This window comes from Lupinus angustifolius, unplaced genomic scaffold, assembly GCF_001865875.1.
Source record: "Lupinus angustifolius cultivar Tanjil unplaced genomic scaffold, LupAngTanjil_v1.0 Scaffold_426, whole genome shotgun sequence".
Classification (NCBI taxonomy): Eukaryota; Viridiplantae; Streptophyta; class Magnoliopsida; order Fabales; family Fabaceae; genus Lupinus; species Lupinus angustifolius.
In genome coordinates this window covers 188437-212047 of record NW_017727832.1, presented here as the reverse complement: position 1 = coordinate 212047, position 23611 = coordinate 188437, and the positions used below count along the sequence as shown (strand labels likewise).

The window sequence follows — 23611 nt, the reverse complement described above, 5'->3', positions numbered from 1 at the left end:
TGCTCACAAGTGAGATCGTCGGACCGTAAGAGGCTTGGCTTGAGAGCCGTCCAAGGTGATTCAACGATGGTTCATAGTGGTGGTGAGGTTTATTCTCTGTGGTTTAAATGTTAAGATCGGGTCCCACTAGAAGCATTCCAAAAAAGTTTGATTAAAAGATTTAATTTGTTAACCTCGGTTAGTGTGCATATTCATTGTGAATAATGAAGTAGTAGAGAGGAAATTTACAAGAGATGAACGAGCCCCGAGATGTTGAGAGGGATGGCGATGGCAGTGATTCGTCAGCAAAGTCTTGATGGAGAGTTTAGGTGAGACGAGTCCCACGTACTCCTGGATGAGGTATTCTGTTGCATCGGACAGTGCTCACAGCGCAAATTAGACGATCTCTGACAACCCCTCTTTGCAATCAACATCGATGAGAGGGATGCCCAAAAAGTGTTTGATACGACACCATCCTGAAATGGACAGTTCCATTGGAACAGATCAATCATATATATATATCCTTGCAAGGAATAAGTTTTGGTGCAATCAAATCGGCTTGTTATCGGAGTTGTACTCTTAGTTATTTCCGAATAGTTATTGGGAGGATAATGGTGTAAGGATGGTGGACATATGCATAATATGCATACATGGTATTTATCGATATTGATTCTAAAATCATAAGTTTTATACTTCATTCCTCATTAATACATGCATGTATGATCATATAATATATATGTACTTGTTCTTTGCCTTGGTGTAATATTTTGTGTAATTCCACGACGTCAATGAAAAGTTTTTCATTAGATGTTTTACTCCCTCTCTTTCTTTCTGGTGTACTCGTGTACATCCATGTTTAGATGGACAAATCGGAGATGATCAGGGGCAACCGCTTTACCATGTCCCAGGAGGGGGCATGGTTCTTTGAAGGAAACAGATACACTTACACGGGTCCCTACGACCTGGAATTAGATCTCGTACACGATGGCTCTGTGTTGCATCTCCCGCACATTACGTAGTTCGGGAAGCATCATTCACCCCACCAGAGCGAAGGTCCGTACCTGCCGGTCCATCGGCACCAGTTGAGGCAGAAGGCAGATTGGAGGTTGTCAGGACCTGGCCCCAACCGAGATTCTCATCTACTGACTCAACGCCAAGAAGGATGGATGGAGCAGGCATGGCTACTTCATTGGACAACAGATGAGGTGGTGGAGGACGAGGACGATGACTGTGTAGAGTAAAATTCCATAGAGGATTCGGTGGAGTTTATAGAGATCTCTTTAGACTCGGAGACCCGAGTGAGGTTTCCAATGCACCACCGGTCTAGGAGCTCCTTTCTTTCTTTTGATAGGGAACCTGTGTAGGGTACTTTTGTAATTCCAACGCCCCAGCATTATTTTATTTTTATTTGTATTTTTAGTCTTTGTTAGGGGCAAAGAATAGATTATGCCTTGTATTTTGTAAACCATGATGTACGTACTGCAAATTCAAGAATTGATTAAGGAGAAGTATTCAGAAAATAATTGTGTTTCGTTCAATTACATTTTAAGTATTAAGAAATTATTTCCGCAAAGGTTTGAAAATGTGACGTCTTGAAAGAGAATAGATAAAATGAAAAAAATGATTTGTAAGTTATATGTTACATAAAAGAAAAAAAAATTACCCATTTTTCAAGAGATTAAATATAGTAATTATGAACTGATTTTCGGGGCGTTACACATACAGCTTAAGAAATCATCCGTACATAATCTAGGCACACAATCATTTGGTTAAGTACGAGTTTCTAAAAAAAGAAAACAAATATAACTCTTAACTTCTGAGGTAGTTGGGAGATTTTGAAAGTGTGCATGTCAAGAGGAACACTTTGGAAAGCTCTCTTTATATGTCATGGTTTTGATGAGGACAACTTGTGCTAATAAGAGCTTGAAAATCACCAACAAATCAACATGCTTAAGTCTTTTGATTGGTACTAGGCTTAGACTAGAAAATAGTTTAAGTTGAGTCTAAGGCTTAGGTCACCTAATACATGTCTCATATGCATAAATCTTTTAAATCATTTCATCTTTGAGATATGTCAGTCATAATATGTTCATGCATCACATAAGTACATGTATATGTGCATTCTAGGCATAAACTAAGTGTTAAACAAGTATGAATTAAGTGCATAACGTATTTGAGTTTTTGTATTTAAAATTACACATGAAAATATGCTGTTAATCGATTAAGGCATACGTTAATCGATTAACCTAACTGTTTGAAAAGTTGTTGAAACTGAAAAGCTTGGAAAACAGAATCAGTTACGTTTTTGAACAACGTTAATCGTTTAACCAAAGCTTTAATCGATTAACTGGGCTTCATAACTGATTCTTTATAAACTGCATTTTCCGAACTGATCTCATAAGTTGCATGTTGCATTTTTTTAGAGAGTTAGATCATTTTTCGCGATATTTGTTGCATCTAGTTGATAGTGCATTTGTTAGTTTAGAAAGGAGAGAATTCTATGCTTTAGGATTGAGTAGCATTTCATGATATATTTCTCATCATTCATCTGACATGTTCATGTATATTATTGATGCTTTTTGTGAAGTTTTTACATTCTGTAACTTCTGTTTTGAAACTAATACATTGTCATATTGCATGAGTTTGTATTAGGTGTTTAGAGTAAAGCCTTACGTGTCATATATGAGCTTTGTAATTGCTTAAGTTTACTCTAGAATTTTGTTGTGAAAAATTGTTGTAACATTGGGAATATCGAGGTGTCATATCACCTAAGAGATTGAGTTGTATCTTCACATTTTGGGATTACGCCGAAAGAAAGGTTTTCATTATCGGTAGGAAGGGAGTCAAACCATAGAATAAGGTTCTTTATTTTCTTGTGAATGTCTAAGTTGTTGTAATTGGATGATGTGCATGTAAAAACATTGATTCAATTATAGTGAAGAAAATCTCCCAAATCAGCCGGGAGGCCTGGATGTAGTTTGCGGTGGACAAGCAAACGAACTAGGATAAAAATCATGTTGCAGGATTTTTCTTTCTCTCTCTCTATCTCTCTTTATTGCATTGAACCGGTTAACTTGTATAGTAGAATTAATTGCTATATTCTGTATATTCGCTATAGTGTCCAGCAGCCTGGACTGCTTCCTCACCCTTTTGGGCCACTGAATCGAAAATCTCTGTTGTGTTTGATCCCTACACATTTTATTTTCTCAAGTGAAGTTCCTTCATGGATAACTACCACAATACTTGATATTTTAATCTATCCTAGGGCATACAGCTTAAGAAATAATCCGTACTTAATCCAGGCATGCAATCATTTGGTCAAGTACGCGTTTCTAAATAAAAACAAATGTAGGTCCAACTTTTGAGGTAGTTGGGAGATTCTGGTGTCATATTCGGACACCACTATGTCTCGATGTATTCTCCCTCACCTTGGGTTGTAGCGTGGTGCATCTCTTTTGCGTGAATGGGTAGGTTGTCTGACTTTGAATACCTTGAAACTAAACATAAAAATCAATTAGTGATTTGTGAGTTAAATCGTTTACCTGTTAACTCTAAGGTAAAGACATCATTCTAATCTATTTTAAGAACATCCGAGACTGTCATCCATCCGGTCTAAGATTCATATTCTTGAACTATCTTTTATCCTCGAAAGTCTCGTTTATGATTCCTATCGTGTTCATGATCATTTCAACACCTTCTTTACAAGGGTTGATCTCATGCTCAAAACGACATTTTAAATCAAGATAGCCTTGATTTCATAATCATCTCCTTTCATCAAAATCAACAACATACATATTTTCAAACACTAAAACAACCCCATGAACAACAAGATTTCATGGTTTCAAAACAATAATTTTCTAAATTCACGAAAACCTATTTTTCGAGTTTTTTAGTATAACAAGAGTTAGGAAGATTATTATAAAATTTCGACGGTTGAAAACGTTCATAACATGCGTATAAACATCATACTAAAATCTCGTAAACAACTGATGGTTAGATTTCTAAGAGATGAAGGACAAAAGATGAAAGCTTACCTTAGAGTTCTTGACAATCAAAGTGAAGAAGAAGAGAAATGCTAAGGGTTTCTCCAAGTTGGATGGGTTCTTTTAAAGGCAATGAATCTGATTTGGGTAGGGGAAAACCAAAGGATTTCAAAAAGTAAATTGTGTAATGGGTGGATGAAGGGTTTAAGGGGTTTTGTGTCAGAGATGAGTATTTTTGCTTGCTAGCCAAGCAAGTTTCACTCGTGAAAGTGAAGTGACTTCTTCAGCGAAACATTCGCGATTAAGCCATGCCTAGGTAGTGTTGGAAAATACTAGACCGAGTATAAAAAAATCTTTCGATTTTGGTTTACGGTTAGAATTTTGAAATACCGAATTCGAAGTGAAAAATATTTAGAAATACGTCATGGACAAAATCGATGTCCCTCAGAATTCGAAGTGAAAAATATTTCGAAGCCAAAGGTGCTATCAAAATTCGATTCCAAGTTACATAACTCAAAAACACGTTATCGGGCCGAATTCACGTGAATTTGGACTTGACATCGGTTCAAAAACTTTTCGTCACAGAAAATTATGAACATTTACCACAAAATAGGAATTCACAACATACATAAAAAATTAATACAACATACAACGAAAATTTACGATGTTACAATCCTCCCTCACGTATCTTCTCTGTTTGCTTGGCTCTAGATCACCTTAACTAGGGAAATCTCCCTGCCTCGCAACGCCTTCACACTTCGATCAGTGATCCTCAAGAGCATAGTTTCAAAAGTGAGATTATCCTTTAGGTGGATTGAATCGGGTTCGATGATATGCGACAGGTCACTAATGTATTTTATGAGTTGGGATACATGGAATACATTATGTAGGTTCGATTATAAAGGTGGCAAGGCTATTTGGTAAGCTACTGGTCCAAATTTTTTAAGGATTTCGTATGGTCCTATGAATTTAGGGGTAACCTTACGGGCTTTAAGCACTCTTCCAATGCCAGTTGTCGGAACCACCCTCATGAAGGCATGGTCTTCTTCCTCAAAATAGAGAGGGTTCCTCCCTTTGTCATAGTAGCTCTTTTGCCTACTCTGAGTTGCCTTCATGTTCTCCCGTATCATTCTTATCTTTTCCGTCGACTGCTGCGCCACATCGGGTCGTAGTATCAGATTCTCTCCTACCTTGAACCAGCATAACAGTGTTCTACATTTCCTGCCATAAAGAGCTTCATACGGCACCATGCCGATACTTGAATGGAAGTTGTTGTTGTAGGTGAACTCTATCAGAGGTAGATAGTCCGCCCATCTTCCAGAGTGTTCTAACACACATGCTTTCAACAAGTCTTCCAAAGATTGGATACTCCGTTCAGATTGGCCATCCGTCTGTGGGTGGTAAGCTTAACTCATACTCAATTTCATACCCAAGGCTATTTAAAAACCATTCCACAACTTCGAAGTGAAACGTGAGTCTCTATCTGAGATGATATTTTTAGGAATACCATACAATCGGACAATCTGTTTGATGTATAACTCTGCTAGCCTTTCCAAGAAGTATTTCATATTAATGGGTAGAAAGTGCGATGTCTTTGTCAAAAGATCCACTATGACCCAAAATGCATCATAACCCGTTTGAGTCCAAGGAAACCCGCTCGTTAAATCCATTGCAATGCTATCCCGTTTCCAAACGGGATATCCAAAGGATGGAGTTCTCCTCAGGTCGCCTGTGCTCGATCTTTGCCTTCTCACATGTTAAGCAGTGAGGGACATACTCTACTACTTCTCTCTTCATACCGGACCACCAGAACATCTTTGACAAGTCTTGATACATGTTGATAGCTCCAGGATGAATACTTAGTTTGCTCTTAAGGACTTCGTCCAAGATTGCCATTTTCAAATCAGGGTATCTTGGCACATAGACTTGATTTTTGCATCGTAATACTCCACCGATTCCTTCTTGAAATTCTAGGGCTCTTCCTTCAGCCAACAAGATTCTCTTCTCTCGCAGTTCTGGATCGGAACTTTGCAAACCTTTCATTTGTTCCAGAAAGTCATTTGTTACCATAAGCATACCTAAGATCGAACTCTTAGGTTTTACTTGCACTACGAGGCTTAAATTCTTGAAATCCCTAATCAATTCCATCTCCCTGACCATCATGGTTGACATATGCATAGACTTTCTACTCAAGGCATCAACCACCACATTAGCTTTCCCATGGTGGCACTAGAGATCAACGTCATAGTCCTTAAGGAATTCAATCAATCGTCTCTTCCTTATGTTTAACTCCTTTAGGTCGAACATATACTTCAAGCTATTTTGATTACTGAAGACTTCAAATCTTACTCTATAGAGGTGATGTCTCCAGATCTTGAGAGCAAAGGATTATAACCAATTGTAAGTCGTGTGTCGGATAATTCTTCTCATGTATCTTTAATTGTCTTGGATCCTAAGCTACAACCTTTTTTTGTTGCATCAACATGTAACCTAGGCCTTGCTTAGACGTGTCATAGTACATGTTTTAGTTTCCCTTCGCGTCTGGTAGAATAAACACAGGTGTTGTCGTCAATCTTTTCTTCAATACTTGAAAGTTTTCTTCACACTTAATCGTCCACACAAAATCCTTGGATTTCTTGGTTAACATGGTCAGTGACAATGCCAACTTTGAAAATCCTTCAATTAACTTTTGATAGTATCCCACTAAACTGATGAAGTTTCTGATCTCCGTTATGGATTTCGGAGAATTCCATTCCATCACCGTTCCTACTTTAGCATGGTCTATAACAATTCCTTCACTTGATATCGAATGCCCAAGAAAATTCACTAATTCTAACCAAAATTCGCACTTTGACTGCTTGGCGTAGAGTTGGTTGTCATTCAAAACCTGTAACACTATCCTCAGATGTTTCGCATGTTCCTCTTGATCCTTCGAATTAATCAGGATATCATCGATAAATACGACCACAAATGTGTCGAGGTGTGAATTAAAAATACGATTCATGTAATCCATGATCACTGTAAGAGCATTGGTTTCACCAAATGGCACCACGAGATATTCGTAATGACCATATCGCATCCGAAAAGCAGTCTTCGGTATATCTTCTGACTTCACACGTATTTAGTGGTATCCTAACCGAAGATCGATCTTTGAAAACACTATAGCTCCTATTAGTTGATCCATCACGTCGTCAATTCTTGGCAATGGGTACTTATTCTTGATGATGACTTTGTTCAACTGTCGGTAGTCAGTACACAGTCGCATATTGCCATCCTTCTTCTTCACAAATAGCACTAGAGCACCCCATGGTGAAACACTAGGTTTGACAAACTATTTCTATAGCAAGTCTTCCAATTGCTTCTTCAACTCTGTTAACTCCAATGGTGCCACCCTGTAGAGAGCTAAAGAGATCGGTCTAGTTCTAGGAACCATATCGATAGGAAACTCTATCTCTCGCACTAGGGGCAAACCAGGAATGTCATCCGGGAAAACTTTGGAGAAATCCCTAACCACGAGTAAGTACTGAATCTCTGCTCCACCTTTCTTCTCCAATGATGCCAGCAGCATAAATACTTGAGCTCCATCCTTCAAGAGTTTCTTCATTTCGTTGGCAGTGGTGCTTTTGGTTTCATAACAGGATTCAATGAGGTTCTTAGAATCTCTAAAGATTACTGTTTTCTTAAAGGAGTTTATATGAACATGCTTGTTAGACAGCCAGTCCATCCCTAAGATGATATCTAATTGGAATAAGGGTAAACATATCAGGTCTATTGCAAAGGTTCGCTCATCTAAAGTTATAGGACATTCAGAGCATATAGTTGACACTATGACTGGTTCATTAGTGGGCGTGGATACAATTAGGTCATAGGGTAGGGATACTATAACCAATTCTTATCGATTGATAATATCATTAGACATGAAAGAATGGGTTTCACATGAATCAAACAACACAGATAAGGAAGTCTCATTAATACGACATGTACCTTGTATGAGGTCCATATTTCCCTCAATCTTAGCTCCGATCATGGTGAACACCCTTCCTTTGGCCTTAGGTCTTACCGCTTGAACAATATTCACTTCTCCCCTTTTCAGTTTAGTGCACATTGGCTTGATGTGTCCAGGCTGGTTGTAGTGATAACATATGGGGCAGTTGACACTGAAGTGCTTCCCCTTACACTTCGAACACCAAGGTGGTGTGTTGTTGTTAGAGTTCCCAACTTGAGAACTCATTTTGTTGTTTTTGTTGTTGCTATTGTTGTTGTTGTTGTAAGGCTTGAAATTTCTCTAGTAATTCCCTGATGATGAAGCATAGGGTTTCTGGTTGCGGTTGAAGGGCTTTCCCCTTCCATGTCCTTTCCCGGAAATCCTTTGGGGGCCATAGGAATTTTCGGGTGGTACGACACTTCTTAGCGCCGCCTTCCTTGCCTTCACACTTTCCTCATAAAGCCAACATCGGTTAACCAGAGTTGCAAAATTCGGTATCTGCTAATGTACAAACATAACCTTCAAGTCTTATCTGAGTCCGTCCTCGAACTTGGCATATTTGGACCTTTCGTTCCCCACTTGATTGTAATGTGAGGTATACCTCGCCAAATCTTCAAATTTGGCAGCATACTCCACAATAGTCATGCTTCCATGTTGCAGACGCAAGAACTCCATCTCTTTCTTGGTCCTCATATCCACAAGAAAGTACTTCTGTAGAAATATATCTTTGAGAGTTGTCCAAATGACAACTTGTTGTTCATGCACCCTCTGACGTTTGGCAAATTCCCACCAGTTCTGAGCTTCCTTAGTCAGCATATAGGTCACATAGGTGACCTTCTGCTCCTCAGTTCACATAAGCACTCAAAAGATCCTTCCCAACTCCTGGATCTAGTCATTTGCAACATCTGGTGCAAAACCTCCTTAAAACTTTTGGGGTTGACGATGACAGAATTTGTCCAAGGCCCTATACTGAGCCGGTCCTTGGTTGGGTAAGGGTTGTTGTTGATTTAGCCGATGCAAATTTGCATTCATATTCTGAGTTGTTGTAGTAATAGAAGTCAGGAAGTCCAGGTTACCAGCTCCACGTCCAATCATCTTAAATATGTGAACATTAGACGTGTATGAGATACTTCTCGTACTGAAATTATCTATATGTAGTATTCTCAACCAAATTATTCAAGCTAACGATTAAGCACACCAAGTCACATAAGAAAGCTTGTGAGGTCATGTCCAAAGACGAATAGAAAAGAACTGCTCTGATACCATGTTGTAACGCCCCAAAAATTACTCCAACAAATATTACCTAAAAATAGGTATTTTTTTTGTAATGTAAAACTCATCCATTTACATTTGATTCCTTTTCAGGACATCACGTTAAGTAACCTAAATTTCGGAAAAGACAACAATCATTATCTAATGATAACCAAAAGCCACTTAATATATCGTGGAATAATTCTTTATTGAAAATGACGGAAAATGTTTCTACAAAACCAAAAGTGGAAATACAATCTTTGTTCCAACTGAAAACATATACAATAGAAATCCACACATTAAAAGTACCCAACACAGATACCCGTCTCAAAAGCAAAATAGAAATGCAAATGGCTACTAGTGACTAGCTCCAGTGTCTACGGGTGCACTAGAGCACTCGCTTGGGTCCTCCTCTGTCTCGGAATTGAAGGAGAGGTCTACCACCTCAATGGAGTCTTCTATACAGACTAACTTCACACAACCCTCCTCTTTGGCTTCCAGCTCCTCCTCTTTCGGGTCATTGGACAACCTTGCGACCGACTTCCCGCTCTCGCATCTGCCTGAAGATCAGGCAGCCTCCATCGAGCAACTCTCCTCCATGGTGGGGAATTGAGCACGTTGTCCCAACTCCGTCCTGAGTATATGGCCCTACATGCGTTGGTCCATGAGGAATCACAAACTAAATGAATGGTGCAGCAAGTGCTAGTCTCCGAGCAGGTAAAGTGAAGGAAGCCTCCAAGTCTGCATGATGTGAAGGTAAGTGCATCGTAGAGCCATCACAAACCATCTCTAGCTCCAAGGCACAAGGGCCTGTGTAGGTGTATCGGTAGCTCCAAATCCTCGCGGTACGGTCCATCTGAACAAGAACGCGAACCGAAGACAAGTAGAAAGAAAAGGGAGTAAGACATCTAATGAATATTATTCATTGATGGCATGGAATTACACTGAATATCACATCCAAACAGGCACACATAATATATACAATATATATCACATAAACAAATGCACCATGATGAATGATGTTATAACTCAGATCATGAAGATTAATTTTCACGATCTCAATATATGAATGTTATGCTTATTTCATCCATCCTTACACCAATATCCTCTCAATAAACTATTCAGAAATAACCAAGAGTACAGGTTCCATAACAAGTCAATTTGAACCCACCAAAAATTATTCCTCGCAAGGATATATGATAGATCTATTTTGAAGAACTTTCCATTTTAGGACGGTGTCCTGTCAAACACTCTTTGGGCATTTCCTCATTGATCCTGATTGCAAAGAGCGATTGTCAGAGATCGTCTAGTTTGCCTTATGAGAACTATCCAATCCAATAGAATACCTCATAGAGGAATATAAGGGACTTGTCTCACCTAGACTCGCCCTCAAGACTTTTTTGACGAATCACCGCCATCGTTGTCCCTCTCAACATCGCTGGGCTCATTTGTCTCCCATAATTCATTATTCATAATGAGTATGTACACTAACCGAGGTTATCTGATTAAATCTTTTAATCATTCTTTTATATCGATCGGCCTATCCTAAGACATCTCCCGAAGGAATGCTTCTTGTGGGACTTGATCTTACGTTATCATGAAATAGAGGAATAACATCGCTACCACTACTCACCATCGCTGAAATATCCTAGATGGCCACATGGCCAAGCCTCTTACAGTCAGACGACCTTGCTGTGTGGTATCATGTAGTCCTTTCTAGGCATCGCCTTTCTCACAACGTCATCATCGGAATCCTTTCCCGAATAAGGCGCAAGAACAAAGGTAACTGTATAAGTTCGTTGATTTCGGCATCGAGCTCCTCATTCGAGCCATGATCTCTCCCAATTATTAAATACTTCTAACCCATGCTAGGGCTATTTCCTAGGAAATCAATCAATCAAAACAATCAAAATTTTTGTCTATCTCTTGCTCAAGCGAGGGATTGTGGCTCAAGCGACATTTCCACAAAAAACTGGCCAAAATCACTATCTGGTCCTCGCCTAGGTGATATACTCTCGCCTGGGCAGCCAAAATCACCTAGAACAGCCCAAGCTCGCTGCTTGGCCCTCGCCCAGGCGAGAACCACTTGACAAGAGAGAGTGGCTTATCTTTTGTTGGCTTTCAAGCATGCGACCAACTTGGATCTTTGAGCTTCGTCGAGTATGCTGCCAATATGCACTAGATTTTCTTTTGAGGGACCAAGCTAAAGGGAGGTTTTCTCCCCCTCTAGCTAAGGGCGGAGTTCCCCCTCGTCCGTTCTAGCATCCAATTCCACTAGGTGTACGCCCCGCTGCTAGTCTCCTTTGACAGTACATTCCCGAAAGTCGGACGATAGATGGCGTTGTAAGCGGAGAAATAATCAATAACTAGGATCTTAGCTTGGACTGTTCGAGTTACTCTCCAACATTAAGCCATATGTCAACTTATCCTCGAGGAGTGACTCCCTGTCTAGTTAAACCGACCAATTGTCCATCATAAGATAATAGGTCTCTGTCCTTGAGTTCCATTTTTGTGAACAAATCTTGAAACATGATATCTGTCGAGCTGCTCTGGTTGACGAACAACCTTCCAACTTTCTTATTATTCATTTTGGCGGTGATGACGAGGGGATCGTCATGACCACTAACGACGCCTTTATAATCATGGTCGTTAAATGAGATTGGTGGTGCCGCCTGATGGTCATGATAGTGGCGAGTACTCCGGACAATTCATTGCATGACCTCCCGAACATATCTTTTCTGGGCTGCCCTAGAAGTACCACCAGCGGTGAATCCGCCTGAAATTGTATTGATGTCCACTGACCTCCATTGTCGCCTATTACTGGAGCGTTACCAGTCTCCTCAGTCTCTGTTCGGAGGTCATTCCTGTTGAGGTTTTAGGGGGGAACATCTCTGAGGATGACTTGACTGACGCGAGGGTGGTGATCTCCCGTGGCGGGTCCGAGCAATAAATTGTTGGAGGTGCCCAGCTTGAATCAGGTCTTCAATAGTGTCCCTCAGTTGGGTGCACTCTTATGTTACATGTCCAAAGAAGGTGTGGAAATCACAATATTTTAAGTGGTCTTGGGTCCCCAACTTTCTGCTCAGGTTGGGTTTGGGGAGTTGGACTAAATGGGTGGCCATAACTTCTTGCGGGATTCTGGTGCGACTACCATTGAGGGGGTGTAGGAGGTGTATTTGGGTGTTTTGGGATGCCGGGGTGGATCATCTCGAGGGTGTTCGTATGTTTTGGGTTTTTTGGATTTCCGTGAGGGGAGTTGATATTCTCTATGTTCGGATGGTGGACAGTTATGATGGGTTTCTTCTAGATTAATAAACTGTTGGGCTTTAGATCAGAGTTCTTCCATTGTGAGATCTGACTACATAGCCAACTCTTGGCTGAAGAGGCCGTCCTGTAGTCCTGTTACCAAGATATGCACTGCCACCTCTGGGCTCAAGGTGCGTACTTTCATGGCCTCTGAGTTGAATCTGTCAAGATAAGCTCGGAGGGGTTTGTGTGTTTCCTACTGTATTTCGGACAGGGTGTATGAAGAACGGGGTTGCTCTTTGGTTGTTGTGAACCAGATGTTGAAGCCATTAGCGAGAGTGGCCCATTGATCAATACTTTTTGGTGCGTGTCGTGTAAACCACTACAAGGCAACTCGTTTTAGAGTGAGGGGAAAGGCTCGACACATGATAGGGTCAGTCGCCCCATGGAAAAGCATTGAGGCTTCAAAGGCATCTAAGTGATCATGTGGGTCACTTGTTCTATCATATTGGTCGATGTTATTTAGGCGGGTTAGGTGTTTGGGTAGTGGGGAAGACATGATTGCTTCAGTGAAAGGGTGTCTTGTTCATGAGGAGCTAGGGTTGGAGGGATTGGTGATCTAGGTGGTTTTTGTGTTTGGGGGAGCTACTAGGATGGAATCTTTGGTGGATTCTGCGGAGTGCTCATTGGCAACTAGTTGCAAAGGTTTGTTATTTGGTTTGGGTCTATGTTGGCGAAGCTCGACTAGTAATTGGACTTGTTGTTGGATGATCTGGCCTCGTTGTTGGATCATGTGTAGGAGTTGTTGGGTAGTGGGTGCTTCTGGGGTGAGGTTGGGGGGATGACTTTGGCTGGCCTATTGAGATGGTTGTACTAGTGATGGAGGGTCAATAGAAGGAGTGTTATGGTTTGGAGGAATGTTTGTTTGGAGCAGTTCTATTTGGCTAGGCGGTAGAGCTTGGTTACGGGTGGTTGCCATGTTGTAGGTAAGCCACAGATGGCGCCAATGTTCTTTTATTGTTGGGGGCAGGCGACATGTTAGCTGACATTGAGGGCGAGTTAGCGGCACATTAATGAGAAGGTCAAAGGTGCATTAACTGGTGGATCAAAGACATTAATGTCGTGTTAGGAGCATTTATGATATCTGCCTCAAGTGGACTCATCTGAGGTAGGTCACGAGGAGATGAGGAGCCTAGTGGTGGTTACCCGGGCAGTCAAATGATAGCCCAGACATGACCGAGGGAGAAAAGGTATCAAAATAAAAATTCCCCCTATTAAATAGAAGTTATATAAGCCAAAATAAAAGTAGTGAAGAGATAAAAGATTCAAACTAGTATGTATACTGGCTATTGAAAGTTTGGTTTGATGTTTGTGTAAATGGTGTTTATTTCACTTCTGTTAATATAGTTGTGTTGTCTTACTATTTTACTATTAAATTCTTTCAAGATTCAATTGGAGTATAATATAGAATTTTATTGTATCTGCAGGGAATTGGTAATAAAATGTCATTCTTTAGGTTAAATATTTAAAGTTATGAAATTTCAATAGACATTTGTTTATTGTTGTTGTTATGATTGAAACATAAGCATATAAAAAGCAAGAGTTAATATGAGTAAAAGCAACGGGATAATGATGCTGGAATTGGATTTCACTTTTGAACTTTTTTGTAATTGATTGATTTAACATACAAATCTTGATTTATGATTGATTAATTATATCGATCAGATCTTATCCTTTTATAGTTCTCTCATTAAAAAGATTATTCAACTTTCTTTCTAACTATCAATCTCTTGAGTAGTTAAGATAGCAAGTTGTATTTAGCTTAAATGTTGGTTGACAAATGAACTAAGTCTACTATTAGAGCTTAGATTTATTTGACAACAAATCCATGATCGAATTCAAATGATTAGTTTCCATATAATATATCGAATCCAAAATAATATTTTAGGCGATAAATCTAAAGCAAGCATCAAATATAAGATTAAATCATTGATATCAAAACATAGAAACAAAAACTTATATTTAGTAATCAAAAGAGAAACATATAGTTAAATAAGTTACACACAATTCCAACAAAGGAGGATTAGTTATCCATAATCATTGATACGTCCAAGCTCCAAGAGAAGACTCGAGAAGAAATTTCTCTTCTCTCTACACTTTTTCCACTCTTATCCTATCTATTTTTGGTGATTCTTGGTTTCTAATGTGTTGGTTGACAACATGGTATTATATAAATGAGAGGGCAAATGGTCCTCATATAGAGTTTCAGGGTGCCAATCGTCCTAAAACCCTTGCTTGAAGGTTTCCTTATTTGGTAGGGGCACCCAGACTCTTCAAATCACGCCAACGCCCTTTTTCTTAGCCAAATTGGCATGTTGTGTGACAGGATGCACCTGTAGGCCTGCATGGGGCGCTTAGCATCTTCTTTCCTCCCTTGGGGGGTTTGCTCAATCACCCAGACCCCTCAAATCACGCCCAACGTGATTTGGAAAACAAACATGTATTCTTCACTTTTTTAATTGGGTGAAATGAATTGTCTATTCTTCCATCTTTAATCATCACCTCCTTTAAATTCCTTAACCTTAAAACTCAAAGTGATATTAAAGTTATGAACTCAACATTTCATTAATCAGTCTTTATGTTTTATACGTTCTAATCAAAAAGTGAATACAAATTAATTTTGGCACTTATCATTGGCTCACCCAAATTAGTAGGCTACATTCAGTTCATTGCACTAAGATTCCACTATAATGTGACATCAATTATAACTAGTATTATTTGCACATCTAGCCTCTTCAAGCCCAACGACTCGAGTATTTTTAACATAACAAGCCTCTCTAGGCACAACAATGAACAATGGTTTGTGTTAAAAAGAGTTTTAAGACTTCGAAAGTCTTTCAATCATAGTCTCAAAGTGGAATAAATATAAATGAAAAAAATGTAAATTTAATAACAAATGATTGAAATTTGCTTTTGAAGCAATAAAAATACGTTGTGCTTTCTACAAATGCAAACAAACCAAATGATGTTTGTCCGTTGGATAAGTATTTCTCCTTTTTTTATTCAAAACACAACTTGAAACTCTTGATTCACCTACATTGTTCCTTCATTCTTCTCTGATTGATAAATTAAACTCTTGATTCTAAAATTTTGGATTCTTCATATCAATTGTGTATCCTCTAAAATGGAGTATTCTTGTTTAGTGATTATGACGAAATATTAGATATGTCTTGAATACAGATAAGTCTTGAACACAAACGAATTTTGAACAAATATATATTATTTTTTCATATTCCGAAATAAGCTTTTGATACTGTGATGATCATCTTTGAATATAGATGGGTGTGTTACATACACTGAGGTCGTAACATTATCCCCTTTCGAAAGTCTATTCAAACATAAAGACGTAAGGAGATTAGGGACTCCTCTGAGAATAAGGATAATGATAGGATGAGGGAGAAACCACCCATCACCAGGGTGTATCATAGGAGGCCACGTGGCAGTGTGACGTGGCCATTGTAACTGCTGAAGCAGTGTTTCTAACTGCAGAAGCATTGTAGGAATAGGGGGCACAAAGTATAAATAGGTGATAGGGGGGATTATTGTAATCAACTTTTGAGAATTCAGTAGAGGAGAGGGATTAATTCAGGGAATTAAGCTTGTAACATGCAATTGATTTGAGGAATCAATTAGGGTTCATCTTGTAATCTTCTCCATTCTTCAAGAAATAAACGAGGTATTAGTATTCAGAATTGAATTGATTCCGAATCGATTGTGAAACTTTCTTCTTCTTTTCTGAGATTCTGTGCCAGTGTTCATGACGGAAATGAATTCCGTGAAGGCGTTCCATGCAGAAATGAACTCATAAGGGGGGTTCATGACAGAAACGAAGTCCGTGGAGGTGCTCAGGGCGGAAATGATTTATGTGCTGATGTTCATGGTGGGAATGAGCCCCATGGAGGAGTTCCAAGCGGCAGAAATGAGTTCAGAGGGGGAACTCAGGGTGGAAGGGATTTTATAAGGGAGGATAATGAGTTCAGAGGAGGAACTCAAGGTGGAAGGGATTTTATAAGGGAGGATAACCCTTTTAGGCGAGAAACATGGAGGAAATTGGAGATTCCAATCTTCTCTAGTGATGACGCATATGGCTGGACTCACCGACTAGAGAGGTATTTCCAGTTGAAGGAACTGACCGAGGAGGAGAAAATGCAGGCCACAGTTATGGCACTCGAAGGAAAGTCTTTGAGTTGGTATCACTAGTGGGAAAAATGCAACCCGAGGCCGAATTGGGAAGGATTCAAGATTGCGGTGGTTCGAAGATTCCAACCTTCGATGATTCAGAATCCATTTGAGCAGTTACTAGCCCTCAAACAAGCCAGGTCCGTCGAGGAATTTGTGGAGGATTTTGAGAAGTATGTTGGGGCATTGAGAAGCATCGATCCGGAATTTACTAGGGGAATATTTTTGAATGTGTTGAGAGAAGAGCTTCGTTCCGAGGTGAAGTTGTATGAGTTAAAATCCTTATCCAATGTGATCTAGAAGGTGCTATTGATTGAGCAGAAGAATGCCATCTTGAGTAAGAGGGGCTCGTTTGGGTATTCAAGTCGGTCTGAAGGGAATCAAAGGGCAAATCTCTATTCCAGAACCGTAACGGTAGAATCGAAATCGATGGGGGAAGGGAAGCAGAACAGTTTTGGGGGGAGTAACATAGTTGGGCATTCTGCACCGAAACCTATCAGTGAAGTTCGGCCAAGAGGGGAGAGTTCAAGCATTTGACCAGTGTAGAGGTGAAGGAAAGGCGTGAAAAAGGGCAATGTTTTCGTTGTGATGAACCTTTTACTAGAGATCATCAGTGCAAAAATAGGCAATTCATAATGCTTATTTTGGAGGAAGAGGAGGAAGATGAGGACGGTATAAGGGAAGACAGTATAAACGAATCGGGGGTACATGATCTGAGGTTGTCTTTGTGATCTATGTTGGGGTTCACTATGACCCCTTCGTCGAAGGTAGAAGGGATGTTAAAGGGGAAAAAGGTGGTTGTCCTCATTGACTGTGGGGCTTCTCACAATTTCATAGGAGATGGGCGTAAGGTGAATTGTAGGGGGAAGTGTTCGCATTTATCTTTCCAGATACAGAATCTGGAAGTGACCCAAGACTTTTACCTCTTCAGTCTCAAAGTGGTTGATCTGGTGTTGGGTTTGGAGTGGCTATCTGGATTGGGTGAGTTCCAAGCTGATTTTGGTAAATTGGAACTCACGATCAAGCAAGGCTAGAAGTCGATCCGTATTACCGGAGACCCAGCCTTAGCCAAAACCGAGGTCTCATATGGTGCTTTGTTGCAGGTCATTCGAGTAGAGGGGGAAGGGTTGATCATGCATTGTGAATCATCAGATCTGAGAGGGGGGAAGTTGAGAGCATGCCGATCCATATGTTTCAAGTGCTCGAGGATTTTGAAGAGTTATTCACAGATCCTATAGGTTAACCACTGGTACGAAGGAAGGATCATGCCATACATCTGATTGAGGGGGCAACTATCCCCAATATTAGACCGTACAAATATCGTCACTATCAGAAAACCGAGATCGAAGGCTTGGTTAGGGAGATGTTTGCGTCAGGGGTGATTCAGCATAGCATCATTCCTTATTCCAGTCCTGTCATTTTGGTGAAAAAGAAGGATGGGGTTGAAGATTCTGCGTCGATTATCGGGCCCTAAACAGGGTGACCATTCCAAATAAATTCCCTATCCCGATTATTGAGGAGTTATTGGATGAGATTGGAGGGGCCACGGTTTTCACCAAAATAGATCTGAAATCTGGGCATCATCAGATTCGGATGCGGAGTGAGGATGTGGAGAAGACTGCTTTTCGAACCCATGAAGGTCATTATGAGTTTGTTGTGATGCCTTTTGGTCTCACAAATGCACCTTCGACCTTTCAGGCTCTCATGAACGAAGTATTACGGGCATACTTGTGGAGATTTGCTTTGGTTTTCTTCGACGATATTCTGGTTTACAGTGCTGATGAAGAATCTCATGAAAGACAGTTGAGGGAGGTGTTGACCGCGTTGCAGGACCATGCGTTGAAAGTCAACCGGAAGAAATGTAGTTTTGCTAAACCCAGTTTAGAGTATTTGGGACATATTATCTCTCGTTCTGGAGTGGCCGCGGATGAGTCTAAGGTGGCCACTATGAGTTCGTGGCCAACACCCTGTGATGTAGATAAGTTGGAGAGAAATAATTGTTTCAATATCATATGTAGAATGTGTTGTAGTAAAGAATGTATTAGAGTCATGATTTATCATATTTCTTAATCCAACAAGAATGTGTATAAAACTATTTGTATCAGGGTGAAAAGTTTGCCCATTACTAATATAATAAATGTCAGAGAAGATTATTAACTTAAAAAGAAGGAGTTTAAGCATTTGTACTTCAAATTTTCTTTTCTGATATTAATATTCCACTATTGTTCAGTTTAGTGCATAAACACCTTTAAAAAAAACATACTTTCTACCCCAATTTGATATCATACAAAAAAAAAAAATGAGAAAGAAAAGATAAGACAAAAATATATTTGTATTCATGAAAGGGTCAAGGTACATTTGAATAACATCATAGACAATATTGCTTGACAGTTGACATACTAATGAGAAAACTAAAAAACCTAAAAAAATCTAAGACCTAAAGAAATCATGCAACATCCATTGTATAACGATTACTTCAGCCATCACCGCGTCTTGGAATTCTTATTGTTGTGTTAATAGGATGTATATTAATATTATAATGATTGTTATGAGATTTATTAAAAATGGGATATGTTAAAATATTATAGTTAATTATTTAGATTTAATCAAATAATTTATATTCAATATTTCCATAATGTTCTTCTAGTATTAAATGATGATACTTGTATGATCATTATCTTAGGATTTCTTTACCTCTTTAAATAATATCTTGTTCTTGTATGAATCAATCAATGAAAAATGAAGAATTTACTTTTTTATTATCTTCTTAGTTTATATCTTCATTAGGAGTAGAATAACTTCATAGTGTTCTTGGTAGATTGCTATTTGCACTCTACCAATTATTGCTTTCATCCTTTCACCCATCCCTCTATAACTATGTATTCTACGCATTATACTTACAATCAACCACAAACCTTTTTATCCACCATAGGTCCCATATTATCTTCACCATTCTCAAATAACTCACAACCTAATTCTCATTTCCATACATTTCCACAGTTGCCACCACCACAATCACCCCAAAAACCACCACCACAACCATTTTATTCCACCATCCACTCACTTTATTCCACATATTCCGCTTTTCATCAACAAACCTCACAGTCACAACATGTTCCTTCACCACCTCAAATCAATCACACACACTCTCAACCCCTCTCCCTACCATCATCTCAGGTTCCAACAACACATTTTGTTCCACCTCCAATTGCAGATTTATTTATTGAGATAAGAGAGTTAATCCTTAAATTACAAGAAGATTCGGAAAATAAACCATTACAAATTTACCACACTAAAAATGATGGTGACTCAGATGAAGATACATAAAACAAACTCAGAGTAATATCTGCAATACCAACACAAAAACAACCTTCCATCTCATCTATACAACAACCTCAACAACACCATAAGATACCAAAAAAGAAGAGAAAAAAGGAGCAAAATATATTTCACCAACAACTACAACGACTCTCTCCTAAGTTGACGAAGCACTATTGTCGTCATCATTTTCCTTCACCAAACATGACACAGAAACACAATGTACTATCATCACATAGAAACATGAAGAAACTATTTTCGTGGTCACAATAGTGGATGAACAAATATTGCTGGCCACCTCCTCCTATTATACGGCCAAGATTATAGAACAACGAATGTCATTTCGAGTCTCTACCACTGAAACCCACAAAGAAAAAGCCTCTCTCTCAAAATCTAAAACAATATGACAGACTAGATCCATTCAACAAAGGGAAATGTGAGTTTGGAATTGGAAATATTTTTGGAAAAGATGGAGAGAAAAAGAAAATAGAGAATAAATCTTGTAGTGAAAATCATTTTGAAGAAGAGAAAGGTGTAGAGAGTGAAAAATATTTACAGGTGTTAAACCAAAGCCAACTTCACCTCCTTGCTGCATACACAATGCACACACTCACTCACTCACATATAGAAACAAAGTGGCAATGGAATTGAGAAAAGAAAGAAAGAAGAGTATATAGAGAAGAAGAAGAAGTTTATCAATGAATGACCTCTTTGTATTGAATGAATCTTCACATACCAATACAACACACACTCTAAAAATCAAAGTCTTACAACTATTACTATTTATAGTAGTTTTCTCAACCTACTTAACTAACCAAAGTTTCTATATAAGGAAACTATGCTAATTACACAATAAAGGCTAAAATTATATTTCCTCTAATACTCCTCCTTAATTTCAGCCTTCATTCAATGGTCTTCACTCCAATTTGCCATCTGAGATTCACAAACCTTTCTTTCTTCAAAGCCTTGGTTAATATGCCAGCTTGTTGATTTTCAGTGTTGCAAAACTCAAGCTTTATTCTTCTTTTATCAACTTGATCCCTTAGGTAATGGAATCTGGTTTCAATATGCTTACTCCTTCCATGAGCCACAGGATTTAAGGTAAGATTAATAGCTGACTTGTTGTCAACCATCAACAGAATACCATCCTCTTCTTCGTGCAAGCCAAGTTCCTCCATCAATGTACTCATCCAAGTTGCTTGTCGTTCACACATAGAAGCAACATGTATTCACTTTCACAAGAAGATAAAGCTACAACATCTTGTTTCTTATAGCACCAACTAATAGGAGCTTCCCCTAGCTTGAACAAGTAACCTGTGGTACTCTTCCTATCAGATTTATCACCACACCAATATGCATCAGAGAAGCCAAGCAAATCCAGCTTGCAATTGATGTTCTGTTTAGAAGGAAACATGATTCCTAGGCCAAGGCCAAGTGTTCCTCTGAGATACCTCAACACTCTCTTCACAGCAACCAGATGAGATTGGAGAGGGTTCTCCATGAATCTGCTTGCTACACCTACTCCATAAGCAATGTCAGGTCTGGTGTTGCATATGTACCTCAAAGTGCCTATCATTTGTCTAAACAGAGTTTTATCAACTGGTTTCTCCTCCTCAATTTGAGAGTTCACAGAGTTTGCTTCTGCTGGTGTGTGTGAGATGTTGCAATCTGCCATGTGAAACCTTTTTAATACATCTGTTATGTATTTGCTTTGATGCATCACTATACCAAGCTTTGTCCTCTTAAACTCAATGCCTAGGAAGTATGCTGACTCTCCAAGATCTGTCATTTCAAACCCAGACTTCATTTGCTGTTTGAAGGTTGCAATTTGATCAGAGTTTGAACAAGTTATTAGCAAGTCATCCACATAGAGGCAAACAATTAGTGATTCTGCCTTGTTCTTGCATTTCACATAAACACCATGCTCAGAGGTGCATTTTAGGAAACCAATTTGTTTCAAAAATGCATCTATCCTCTTGTTCCATGCCCTTGGAGCTTGCTTCAATCCATACTTGGTTACTACCCCTACTTGCAAAGACTTCATCATAATCCAGTCCTTGTTTCGGCAAGAAACCTTTGGCAACCAACCTTGCTTTATACTTGGTTACTACCCCTTATGGATTTACTTTTGTTTTGTATATCCACTTGACTTTGATAGCTCGTTTTCCTCTTGGTAACTCAACCAAGCTCCAAGTATTGTTTCTGTTGATTGAGTTTAGTTCTTCATTCATTGCCTCAATCCAGTTTGGTTGCTTTAATGCTTCTTCTATGCTTACTAGTTCCTGCTCAGCCAAAAGAGCCATGTGTACAAGATCTGCCTCTTCAGTGATGTTTGAATCATGAAACACCTCATAGTCACTGAACCTTGTTGGTGGTTGTCTGTGTCTCTGAGAAATGTTGTGATTGATTGTTGGTGCAGCCATAGGATTAACAACTTCTATTTCTTCTTCACATTCATCAATTTGCAGATGTGTATCTCTGCTCTTTTCTGTGCTAGTGTTCCAATTCCAGCACTGATTTTCTTCAAATCTCAAGTCTCTACTTATCATTACTTTGTTGTTCTTTGGATCAAACACTTTATAGGATCATGTGGAATGATAGCCCAAGAAGATCATTTTCTCTCCTCTTTCATCTAGTTTCTTCCTTCTTTGTTCAGGAACATGCTTGAAGCATATGCATCCAAAGATCTTAAAGTGACTCACACTAGGCTTGAGTCCACTCCAAGCTTCTTCTGGTGTCTTTCCATCTAATCTTTTGGTTGGACATCTATTGAGTATGTGCACAGCAGTAGAGACAGCCTCACCCCAAAATGCCTTTGGAAGATTTTTGGTTTTGAGCATACATCTGGCCATGTTGAGTATGGTTCTATTTGCTCTTTCTGCTGCACCATTGTGATGTGGTGTGTATGGTGTTGTGATTTCATGTACTATGCCTTCTGTTGTGCAAAACTCATGAAACTTTGTTGACACATACTCACCTCCACCATCAGACCTCAATTGTTTCAGTTTGGTTTCACTCTGATTTTCTGCTTGAGCCTTGAATCTTTTGAATATCTCAAACACTTCATCCTTATTCTTCATAAGATAGATCCAGAGTTTTCTGGTGTCATCATCCAAGAAGGTTACAAAGTACCTATTGTCTCCAATTGAGTTCACCTCCAATGGTCCACACACATCAGTGTGCACCACTTCCAGAGCCTGCACAGTTTTAGTAGGTATTAGTGACACAAAAGAATTTCTGGTTTGTTTACCTGAGATGCACTCTTCACACAATTGATCTGGTGCCTTGATTTGAGGTAGACCAGTCACCATGCCTTCTCTGCTCAATAGGTTCAAACCTTTGAAATTTAGGTGTCCAAACCTTTGATGCCACAACCATGAATCTCTTTCACTTGTTGACAAGAGGCATCTTTGATCACCAACTTGAATACCTATCTTGAAGGTTCTGTTTGAGGATAGTGGTGCCTTCAAGATGTTATTCTTGTCTTGATCAAAAATTCTGAGCATACCATCCTTCATCTCCATTGAGTAGCCTTTTTCAAGTAGTTGGCCTAGGCTTATTAAGTTGCTCTTCATTTTTGGAACATATAGCACATTGGAGATGTATGCCT

At 39.3% G+C, this 23611-nt stretch overlaps 2 protein-coding genes across 2 annotated transcripts; both read right to left on the bottom strand.

Annotated features, from left to right (window-relative positions):
* Positions 1-6486: 6486 nt before the first annotated feature.
* On the bottom strand, positions 6487-7041 carry LOC109341297 (uncharacterized mitochondrial protein AtMg00860-like). Its single transcript, XM_019579174.1, has one exon. It carries the CDS (start codon positions 7039-7041, stop codon positions 6487-6489), a length of 555 nt encoding a protein of 184 aa, XP_019434719.1.
* A 14146-nt stretch (positions 7042-21187) lies between these two features.
* LOC109341296 (uncharacterized mitochondrial protein AtMg00810-like) lies at positions 21188-22045 on the bottom strand. Its single transcript, XM_019579173.1, has one exon. It carries the CDS (start codon positions 22043-22045, stop codon positions 21188-21190), a length of 858 nt encoding a protein of 285 aa, XP_019434718.1.
* Positions 22046-23611: the final 1566 nt, after the last annotated feature.

What these genes read in the sequence shown, in the direction of transcription:
- LOC109341297 (XM_019579174.1), bottom strand. Translation starts at nt 7,041, where the DNA reads ATGCGATATGGTCATTACGAATATCTCGTGGTGCCATTTGGTGAAACC.
- LOC109341296 (XM_019579173.1), bottom strand. Translation starts at nt 22,045, where the DNA reads ATGAAGTCTTTGCAAGTAGGGGTAGTAACCAAGTATGGATTGAAGCAA.